We start from the raw sequence: 11594 nt of genomic DNA on the forward strand, positions 1-11594 counted from the left end.
CCTCACTGCCCTAGCATTCCTCTACACTGGGGCATCAAGCCTTCACAGGACCAATGGCCTCCCCTCCCATTGATGCCAGATAAGGCCCCTTCGACTCCTTGAGTCATTCCCCTATATTAATCCTGCCAATCCATGAGCATGGAAGATCTTTCCATCTTCTGCAGTCTTTTTGATTTCTTTCTTCAGAGACTTGATGTTCTTGTCAAATAGATCTTTCACTTGGTTGGGTTAGAATCACACCAAGATATTTTATATTGTTTGTCACTATTGCAAAGGATGTCGTTTCCCTATTTTTTTTTTCTCAGCCATTTATCCTTTGAGTATAGGAAGGATACTGATTTGAGTTAATTTTTTTGATTAGATATTTTCTTCATTTACATTTCAAATGCTATCCCCTTTCCTAGTTTCCTCTCCAAAAGTCCCCTATACCCACCCTATACCCTCCTGGCATTCCCCTGTACTGGGACATATAATCTTCACAAGACCAAGGGCCTCTGTGTTTGAGTTAATTTTATATCCACCCACTGTAGGAGTCCTCTGGTGGAATATTAGAGGTCACTTAAGTATACTACATATCATCTGCAAATAGTGATATTTTGACTTCTTTCCAATTTGTATCCCTTTGATCTCCTTTTGTTGTCAAACGTTCTAGCTAGAACTTCAAGTACTATATGGAATAGATAGGGAGAGAGTGGGCAGCCTTGTCTAGTCCCTGATTTTAGTGGTATTGCTTCAAGTTTCTTTCCATTTAGTTTGATGTTGGCTACTGGTTTGCTGTATTATTGCTTTTACTGTGATTAGATATGGGCCTTGAATTCCTGATCATTTCAAGACTTTTATCATGAATGGGTGTTGAATTTAGTCAAACGCTTTCTCAGCATCTAATGACATGATCATGTGGGGGTTTTTTCTCCTTTGAGTTTGTTTATATAGTGGATTACATTGATGGATTTCAGTATATTAAATCATCTCTGCATCCCTGGGATGAAGCCTACTTGGCCATGATGCATGATTGTTTTGCTGTGTTCTTGGATTGCATTTGCAAGAATTTTATTGAGTATTTTTGCATCGATATTCATAAGGGAAATTGGTCTGAAGTTTTCTTTCTTTGTGTGGTTTTGGTGTCTGTGTAACTGTGGCTTCTTGGAACGAAATGGCTAGTGTTCCTTCGGTTTGTATTTTGTGAAATAGTTTGAAGAGTATTTGTATTAGGTCTTCTTTGAAGGTCTGATGGAATTCTGCACTAAACCCATCAGGTCCTGGGCTTTTTTTAATTGAGAGACTTTTAATGACTGCTCCTATTTCTTTAGGGGTAATAGGACTGTTTAGATGGTTTATCTGATCCTGATTTAACTTTGGTACCTGGTTCTGTCTAGAAAATTGTCCATTTCATACAGATTTTCCAGTTTTGTTGAGTATAGCCTTTTGTAGTAGGATCTGATGATGTTTTGAATTTCCTCAGTTTCTGTTCTTATCTCTCCNTTTTCATTTCTGATTTTGTTAGTTAGAATACTGTACCTGTGCTCTCTAGTTAGTCTGTCTAAGGGTTTCTTTATCATGTTAATTTTCTCAACAAACCAGCTCCTGGTTTTATTGATTCTTTGTAAAATTCTTTTTGTTTCTACTTGGTTGATTTCAGTCCTCAGTTTGATTCTTTCCTGCTGTCTACACCTCTTGGGTATATTTGCTTCTTTTTGTTCTAGTCGTACTATTTTGTTTCAGGTGTACTATTAAGCTGCTAGTGTATGCTCTCTCCAGTTTCGTTTTGGAAGCACTCAGAGCTATGAGTTTTCCCCCTTAGCACTGCTTTCATTGTGTCCCATACGTTTGGGTATGTTGTGCCTTCCATTGAATCCTAAAAAGTCTTAAATTTCTTTTTTTATTTCTTCTTTGACCATGTTATCATTGAATAGGGCATTGTTCAGCTTCTATGTGTATGTGGGTTTTCTGTTGTTTTTGTTGTTATTGAAGACCAAACTTAGTCTGTGTTAATCTGATAAAATGCATGGGATTATTTCAATCTTCTTGTATCTGTTGAGGCCTGCTTTGTGACCAATTATATGGTTAATTTTGGAGAAGGCACCATGAGGTACTAAGAAGAAGATATATTCTTTTGTTTTAGGATGAAATGTCCTGTAGATATCTGTTAAATCCATTTGATTCATAACTTTCTGTTAGTTTCACTGTGTCTCTGTTTAGTTTGTGTTTCCATGATCTGTCCATTGATGAGAGTAGAGTGTTGAAGTCCACTATTATTGTGTGAGGTGCAATGTGTGCTTTGAGCTTTACTAAAGTTTCTTTTATGAATGTAGGTGCCCTTGCATTGGAGCAGAGATGTTCAGAATTGAGAGTTCATCTTGGCACATTTTTCCTTTGATGAGTATCTTATCTTTTTTTGATAACTTTTGGTTGAAAGTCAATTTTATTCTATATTAGATGGCTACTCCAGCTTGTTTCTTGAGACCATTTGCTTGGAAAATTGTTTTCCAGCCTTTTACTCTGAGGTAGTGTTTGTCTTTGCCTCTGAGGTGTGTTTCCTACATGCAGCAAAATGCTGGGTCCTGTTTACATATCCAGGCTATTATTCTATGTCGTTTTATTGGGAAGTTGAGTCCATTGATGTAAGAGATATTAAGGAATAGTGATTGTTGCTTCCTGTTATTTTTGTTGTTAGAGGTGGAATGTTTGTGTGGCTATCTTCTTTTGGGTTTCTTGAAAGAAGATTATTTTCTGGCTTTTTCTAGGGTGTAGTTTCCCCCCTTGTGTTGGAGTTTTCCATCTATTATCCTTTGTATGGCTGGATTTGTGGAAAGATATTGTGTAAGTTTCATTTTGTCATGGATTATCTTAGTTCTCCATCTATGGTAATTGAGAGTTTTGCTGGGTCTAGTAGCCTGGGCTGGCATTTGTGTTCTCTTAGGGTCTGTATAACATCTGCTCAGGATCTTCTAGCTTTCATAGTCTCTGGTGAGACGTTTGATATAATTCTTATAGGTCTGCCTTTTTATGTTACTTGACCTTTTTCCCTTACTGCTTTTATTATTTCTTTATTTTGTGCATTTGGTGTTTTAACTATTATGTGACAGGAGGAATTTCTTTTCTGGTCCAATCTACTTAGAGCTCAGTAGGCTTTTTGTATGAGTATGAGCATCTCTTTCTTTAGGTTAGGGAAGTTTTCTTCTATAATTTTGTTGAAGATATTTACTGGCCTTTTAAGTTGGGACTCTTCACTCTCCTATACCTATTATCCCTAGGTTTGGTCTTCTCTTTGTGTCCTGGATTTCCTGGATACTTTGGTTTAGGAGCTTTTTGTATTTTCCTTGACTACTGTGACAATGTTTTCTATGGTATTTTCTGCACCTGAGATTCTCTTTTCTATCTCTTATATTCTGTTGGTGATGTTTGTATCTATGACTCCTGATCTCTTTCCTAGGTTTTCTGTTTCTGTCTCCAGAGTTGTCTCCCTTTGTGATTTCTTTATTGTTTCTATTTCCATTTTTAAGTCCCGGATGGTTTTGTTCAATTTCTTCACCTGTTTGGTTGTATTTTCCTATAATTCTTTAAGGGATTTTTATGTTCCCTCTTTAAGGGCTTCTACCTGTTTACCTGTGTTCTCCTGTATTTCTTGGGGTTTTTTTAAATTAATTTATTTATTTATTGTTTATATGAGTACACTACAGCTATCTTCAGACACACACTAGAAGAGCACATCAGATTCCATTACAGATGGTTGTGAACCACCATGTGGTTGCTGGGAATTGAACTCAGTACCTCTGGAAGAGCAGTCAATGCTCTAAACCTCTGAGCCATCTCTCCGGCCCCTCTCCCTTTTTTTTTTTTTTTTTTTTTTTTGGTTTTTCGAGACAGGGTTTCTCTGTGTAACCCTGGCTGTCCTGGAACTCACTTTGTAGACCAGGCTGGTCTTGAACTCAGAAATCCACCTGACTCTGCCTCCCAAGTGCTGGGATTAAAGGCATGTGCCACCACCGCCCGGCTCTGTATTTCTTAAGTGAATTATTTATATCCTTCTTAAAGACCTCTTGCTTTTCTGGTGTGTTGGGGTATCTAGGACTTGCTGTGGTGGGAAAACTGGGTTTGATGATGCCAAGTAGCCTTGGTTTCTGTTGCTTATGTTCTTGCCCTTGCCTCTCACCATCTGGTTATCTCTGGTCTTAGCTGGTCTTGCTGTCTCTGACTGTCACTTGTCCCTTCTGTAAACCTGTGTGTCAGCCCTCCTGGGAGACTAGTTCTTTCGGGGAGGAATTTGGGTACAGAGAGCTGTGGCATAGGGTCATCTCCAGAGCACAGAATGCTTACCAGTTTTAGTCAAAACATTTCCAAGGTGCTGACCCTTGAGTATCCTTAACAACTTGAATGCCACTGTGATTCTCTGACTTTTAAAAAGCAAGCCAACACTTTTGCTGACATAGGGACACATCACGACATTCACCTGTGGAGACTAAGCAACTCCTTGGTCTTGCTGTACTACATTCATTCCTATACATCACCACAGTTGCAGTTGATTATAAATGTAAAATATTTTTCTGGACTCTGAGTTCTTTTCCATTGGTCTATGGGTATCATTGTGCTACTACTTCACGGTCTTGTTTTGGTTTGGTTTTTTATGAGTACACTGTAGCTGTCTTCTGACACACCAGAAGAGGGCATCGGATCTCATTACAGATGGTTGTGAGCTACCATGTGGTTGCTGGGAATTGAACTCAAGACCTTTGGAACTGTAGTCAGTGCTCTTAACTGCTGAGCCATCTCTCCAGCCCCTTGTTTTGGTTTTAACTGGGTCTCATGTAGCCCAGGCTGGCCTGGAATCTCACTAGGTAGCCAAGATGACCACCTGCTTCCATTTCTCAGGGGCTGGAACTACAACTACTTCACTTGGCTTACTACATGTAATTCTAACTGAAATCAGGACGCATAAACCTTTCAGATTTGTTCTATCTCAAGATTGCTTTAGCTGTTCTAGGTCCCTTGGATTTCCATATTAATTTTATATTAGTATGCCAGTTTCTGATAGTAAGCAAGCTGGGATTCTCATAGGTAATATATCCATAGAGCACTCTGAAGAGAACTGTCTCTAAGCAGTATGAAGTTCTAAACCTAGGTAGATGTTTACCCTCTTCTGGTAAGTAATGCTTTACTGTTCAGTTCTTGCACTGCTTTGAGTATGTTTTGTTCCTTTTGAGGCTGTTTTCAGAATGTTCGCACTAGCGTATAAAACTACAGGTCACTATATCTGATGTCCTGTAACTGGTACCCTGTAACTCTATAGCTAGAATTAGCGGTTATAAATGTTGGTCCCTTCCTAGCACTCGTGTAAGGAAGTAAAGGTGAGAGTGAGAACTGCCCTGTTAGTGTCCTCTGCAGCTGTATGTCCTCCTTTTAGTCAGATGCTTGCTGTTTGTTTCTCTTGCCTGTGTATCTGATCCAGAACCTCCAGAGGGTGACTAGGAAATTAGGCAGACATCTTGTCTTGTTCATGGTCCTAGTGGGAAAGCACATGACTTTCTCACACTGAGGAAGGGCCCTTTGATTTCTAGTTCATTAAGTGCTTTGATCACGAAGAACTGCTGGATATTGCCATGTTTTTTCTAAACCATTTGACACTACTAATACTGTATATTACGTGATTGGTTATATTAAACTAATATTGCATTTCCAAGGTCAATTCTACTTGGCAATTGTATGTGATACTTTTTTATATGTTAGTTGAGTCAGTTTGCTACCATTTTATTAAGGATTTTGTATTGTATCTCTATGAGACATTTGTGTATGATGTTATCAATGTTCAGTTGGTCTTAGAATCAGGATATGTTGACTTGCAGGGTGAGTTAGGAAGGGTGAGTTAAAAAGCACTGTCTCCTGCTTGCTTCAAAAAGCTAAGGATAGTATGTGTTAGTTCTTTGCCATCGCAGGAGTTTGTGGTGAGAGGACTGAGACAGCACAAAGCCATTGCTGTGACATGAACATTCTAAATGACATTACACAGGAACAAACACCTGTTTCAATGCAGCATTTGATAGCCATGTGTTCTCTGACCTGCACTAACATCACAGCAGCCTCATAACACAGAGTAAAGGGAATTCCTAAGGGGAGACCTTAAGTGGGTCTGTCTTCCTTTAAAAGTAGAACAAGGGAAACCTCTAGACAATAAGTGTCTTAGTGTTTCCACCCCTGTGAAAAAAACATATTGAACAAAAGCAGCTTGGAAAAGAAAGGGTTTATTTCATCTTATGCTTCCAGGTCCATCATGGAAAGAAGTCAGAGCAGGACCTGGAAGTAGGAACGGATGCTGTTTACCAGCTTTCTCCTGTGGCTTAGTCACCCTGCTTTCTTGTATGCCCCAGGACCACCTGCCCATGAGTACCCACCCACCATGGGATGGCACCACTCATGTCAATTAATCACACAGATAATATAGGCCAGTCTGATGCGAATGTTTTCTTGATTATGATTCCTCCTACCCAGATGTCCTCATCTTCTGTTGTAACAACAGTAAGTGTACTCTGTCTAAAAGGAAGTAGAATGACTGCCCTGGGCCCTTGTCTCAGCCTCTATAAACTAGAGAACTTCTCATTGCTAAGGTCAGAATGAGCTTTAATCATTCGCCATTGCCCTCCGTTTTTCCATCAGCCCCTATTAGGTTTGCATGTGTATTTGTTTACGTGTGTATTTTATTATGTTTTTAAAATAAATTACCAAATCCATACCCCATTTCATCTCTTCTGATTCCTGTCCTATCCTCCCCACAACTATTTCCTCACTATTTCACAGCTTTTGCTTTGTTTTACATGGACCTTGAGTCCATGTAGTGCAGTCAGCATGCATATGACTATGGGCTCACCTATGTGCTACATTCAGAGGCCACATCCTGAAGAAAAATTCCTCCCCCGGTGGCCATTAGTTGTCAGTAGCTCCTGAGCTTGAGATGGGACTTCTTGGCTTTGTCTCCCATGCTTACATCTTGTATGGGTTTGATAACATACAGTCAAGCTCATATGTATGACAGCTTTCTCTTGTCCAGAAACTACAACTGTTTTGCAACTATCCATTAATCTCTACCCCTTACAATCTTTCTACTCCCTCTTCCACAATGATCCCTGAACCTTGGAGTGATGGGGTATTAGTGTCTCTCTCTCTCTCTCTCTCTCTCTCTCTCTCTCTCTGTGTGTGTGTGTGTGTGTGTGTGTGTGTGTGTGTGTGTGTGCGTGTGCGTGTGTGTGTGTTACATATAGGGGTCAGAAGACAGCCTCAGGTATCATCTTCAAGAAGCACTGTCTTTTTTGAGGCTGGTCTCTCCTTCCCAGATTCATTCAGTAGGCTGGCTAGCCCATAAACCCCAAACATCTCCTGTCTCTACCTCCACAGCATTAGAAGTGCACCCCTGGCACCACATCTGATATTTTTATGTGGATGAATGGTAAGCTCATTAACACTCATTTTGATCCCCATTGTCTCCAAAAGCTGAGTATATTACTCTTAGTTTATACCAGTTTCCATTCAAACACAGTAACTTTGATTAACATCATATGACTTACGATGTTTTTTTCAGTCACTACTCTAATGAAGTAAAGATAAAAGCAAGGACTGCTGTGAATGGAGAATGAATTAGAAAATGGATGAAGCTAAGATCCAAAGTTCGTATTAATGAACCAGTGGTTTTATCATGCACTGGCCTTTTTTCCTTTAAGTCCTTGCCTATGCAACTGCTACTTCAGCAGCACCATGCCAGCCCATCCCATACAGCTCTGTTCTCATTAATATCGCTTGGGAGAAATTTTTCTATCTCAAACATCATGAGACCTCAACCAAACCAGCAGGCCCAAAAGTTTTATATCAGCAGTATTCTGTTTAATGAGCTAAAAAAAAAAAAAAAAAATGCTAAGGCAAAGGCCTAGCTATGCTAGTCCATTTTATCATCACTAATAGAATGCCTGAGGCAGACAAACTTTAGGAAAAAAGATATTTAGTTCACAGTTCTGGAGCCTGAAAGGTGTGCTCTGAGCCTCAGCATTGCTGCTGGTGAAGACCTCAGGCAGATGGATCCCAATGACAAGCATCCCTGGAGAGAGCCTTCACACTTGGAATCAGGAAGGCAGGGAGAAGCAGGAATCTCAAAGTCCCATTAACCTAGGTCACACTTAAAGATCCACCAGCATCATCATCACACAAGACCAGGCTTTTAACACATGATGCCAGACTCGAACATGAAGACAGACTCCTTGCATACCACAGCAGAGATGCTAGTTGGCTCAAAACCTAGGACCCCTGCCCCTCATCAGGGAACATCATGGAGTAAATATTAGATGTACTGGTGTTTCCTCTTCTGATCCCATTACCTCTTGACTCTTGAGGATCTTGGCAAAATCTCCATGAGAGCCGGTGTTTGTGGTGAAATGCCCATTTTATTTTAGTTGCAGTTTGTTTTCTTTCGGAAAACTGTTTCAAGAATTGTGTTTGCCTCTGAGAGCTTCAACTGAATCATCTCTGGATTGTTTTAGTCTTTTATTATTTCAGAGATGCTATTTATTCTGACTCTTAATGCTTGAAAATTCTAAATAGGAGGAAGTGGGTGAAGCCTAAGAATAGGTAGTACACCAATTCCTGTGGGCCTTGAACTCTAGAGTCCAAGTCCTGGGCTGGGAAAATGGCTTAGGAGTTAAAAGTTTCTGCAGTGTTGGCAAATGGACTTGGGATAACAACTCGGACCCCCCAAGTGGGTGCACGAACATCATGAACATGTATATAAACCAGAGAGAGAGAGAGAGAGAGTCCAAGTACAGTTCTCAGAAGATTCTGTTTGGAATTGAGCTGGGGTGCTGGTTCACAACTATAATATCAGCACCTAGGATAAGCTCAAAGTTAGCCTGAGATACAGAATAAGATCCTATCTCAAAACCAAAAAAGTTTACAATTGTGATTGTAATTATAACCATTATTTTAAAAGACCTAAAGATAGTAGAGGAAAAACTGATTTAAGAAGAGTTCAATTTTAGTTTTACAAAAAAATTGCATTTAATGAGGTAGCTATCGAACATATTCAGCCGGTCGTTTATCAGATTTTATCATTCTTGGCTTTTGAAAGAACCTCTTGGCACTTTACTTTCTCTGTCTTAGTGATTGACAGTTTTGATGCCGAATTTTACACACCAAAAATATGCAAATGTGACTTTCCCTGACTCATTCCAAAGAGACTCAGATCATATTGAAAACAGGCCTAGTAAAACCGGTTTCAGAAGGCAGGAGTGCTACAGAGTGACCACCGAGAGGCTAGAGAGCAGTTAGCAAATAGAGCTCTGACATTGTGTTCCATTTTGTAACTAATGTCTGCTATTTCTCATCAGTGCAGTGTATATCACAAGACATTTAAAGTTTTCTGCAGCATTCGTGGCAACAGTGAGTGTAAAGTATCACCTAACACTAGAAGGAACTTTGAGGACCGTGTCAATTATAGGCTATTCCAAGAAGAAGACTGGATTGCAAGCCAAGTACAGATAGGTGCACACAGGAGAGAAAAGATGAAAACAGCAGCTCCTGGCCAGCTCCCTCTATTGTACTCTGGGATGGAGCTGCATTCTAGGAGGCATTGTCATCATTGCCAGGACCTGGGCGTGCTCCCTGGGAGGCAGAGTGGCCATAGGGCTGAGCAGAGACCTGTGTGAGAGTTAGGGGATGGAGAAGTCAGGTGCATTGTGGTTCTAACAAAGCAGTCACAATGTGCCACATGTTGCCAGGCTAGGAAAGCCATGGTGTGTCCATAAATCAACAGAAACCAAGAGTCTGCCTGGCTCCGGGCATACACCTTCAGTCCTTAGCTACAGATAATTTGTTTTTCTTTTCTTAGAAATGTTATTTTAGCTATTACTTGCAAGGTTCCTTAGAAATTGCCTAGTAGCTTGTTGGTAGAGTGGAAAGATACAAGAGAAATAGGAACTAGGGTTCATTTTTATGAGGAAAAATTATGAATGTGAAATAAAAGAGAAGATTTGAGACGTTGCACTTTCTGGCTTTACATGGTTTGCTGTTTCCTTCTGTCACCTGTGTTGTGAGTGTGGCCTTAGGAGTGACTTGCCATGTTGAAGAGAGAGGGAGGAAAACTTGCTTCATATCCCACAGTGCTGATGCCCTGGGTGAGAAGTCAGGGAAGCCACACTGTTGTTTTCAGTGGATGTTGAATTGAATCATGAATTTTTTTTTTTCTTTTCCAGATACCCAGGCGTCCTCTCTGAGGTCCAGGAGGAAAAAGGCATCAAGTATAAGTTTGAAGTCTACGAGAAGAAAGACTAACGGAAAGATGCTTTCAAGTTCTACTGCTTCCCTCCTAAAATTATGCATTTTTATAAGACCATGGGACTTGTACTGGCTTTAGATCTATGAGTAATTATTTCTTTAGGGAGGGTAGTTGGAAGAATTGTTTGTTTTGTGATCCTGGGGGGATGGAACCTAAGACTCGGTGCGTGCTGAGCAAATGCTATACTGCTGAGCCACCCCAACCCTAGCCCCTATATAATTCTAAACAATATGTTGTCATTTCCCATTAACCTAACTAGGTTATAGTAAAAGTGCCTTAAGAAATACCACTTGCTATAAAGGTCTCGGTGCCCCTCCCATGAGGCTTCAAGTGGCTCCCCAGCATATGCACAGGGTACTGTGTGTACAAGAGACCCCAGTGATGTAGAGCCCCTGGAGCATGAGCAGATGGGGGGCTCATAGAAGTAGGAGCTAGGGAGGTAAGTCCAAAGGACAGAAACAGGTTTTAAACAGCAGAGCTGGAACTCAGACTATAAAGAAAATTCCATCAACGTAGAGACTGGATTATTGTATGCACATCACACTTGCAGCAAAGCTCTGCTCACTCAGACAGAAAATCAGTAAATGGAGAACTCCATTGTGTTCCATGGAGACGAGAGCAGGTGGAAGATTATGTAAGATCTGAAACACTGAAATTGTCTGCTTCTCATCTTCAGTGAGATTCCAAAGGATAGTACAGTGACAGAACAAGAATAGGCACTCTCTACAAAAAAAAGAAAAAACTAAGTAATAGCAAGCATAATAGCTACTGTTAAGAACGCAGAGATAATGAATTGAGAATGGATACTGCTTGAAATGAAAATTTAATAAGTTAGAAACTAAACTTTATAAAAATAAAAAAATGAGCATTAAAATGGCTTTCCTCATCTCAGCAGGGTTTTATATCATCAGGTCAGAGAAAGTATTTCTGCCCTGCCTTGTAAATTAGTATGGTCTTTTTTTTATCTTTTACTTGACAATTTCATACGTGTTTACAATGTGTCTTAATCCTACCAGGTCCTCATCCCCACTCCCCCCACTACCTTTGTATCTTCTTTCTCTTTTCATAACCTTCTGAAACCAGTAATTGCTTTCTTCATGTTCCTGCCAGTGGACACACACACACACACAGAGCCATCAGTTACCAATAGCTCTTCAACTGTGGGTGCAGCCTTATGAGCCTCTCCTCCATCCAAGCTAGAATATGGGTCTGCAGATCACCATAGCTGCTGTGAGCTTGTAAGTACAGTGTCCATGCCATGTCCAGAAGGCAGCATCATATATACAGG

At 40.3% G+C, this 11594-nt stretch overlaps 1 protein-coding gene across 1 annotated transcript in view; it reads left to right on the forward strand.

The window, feature by feature from the left end:
* Window positions 1-11180, forward strand: part of Dhfr (dihydrofolate reductase) — a 29036-nt gene extending 17856 nt beyond the window's left edge. Inside the window, exon 6 of the mRNA XM_021180778.2 lies at window positions 10224-11180. Coding sequence (XP_021036437.1) covers window positions 10224-10302 — 79 coding nt within the window. The 3' untranslated portion in view covers window positions 10303-11180. The remainder of the gene's footprint in view (window positions 1-10223) is intronic.
* The last annotated feature ends 414 nt before the right edge of the window (window positions 11181-11594 follow it).

The sequence above is a fragment of the Mus caroli genome, chromosome 13 (genome assembly GCF_900094665.2).
Source record: "Mus caroli chromosome 13, CAROLI_EIJ_v1.1, whole genome shotgun sequence".
In the NCBI taxonomy this organism is placed as follows: Eukaryota; Metazoa; Chordata; class Mammalia; order Rodentia; family Muridae; genus Mus; species Mus caroli.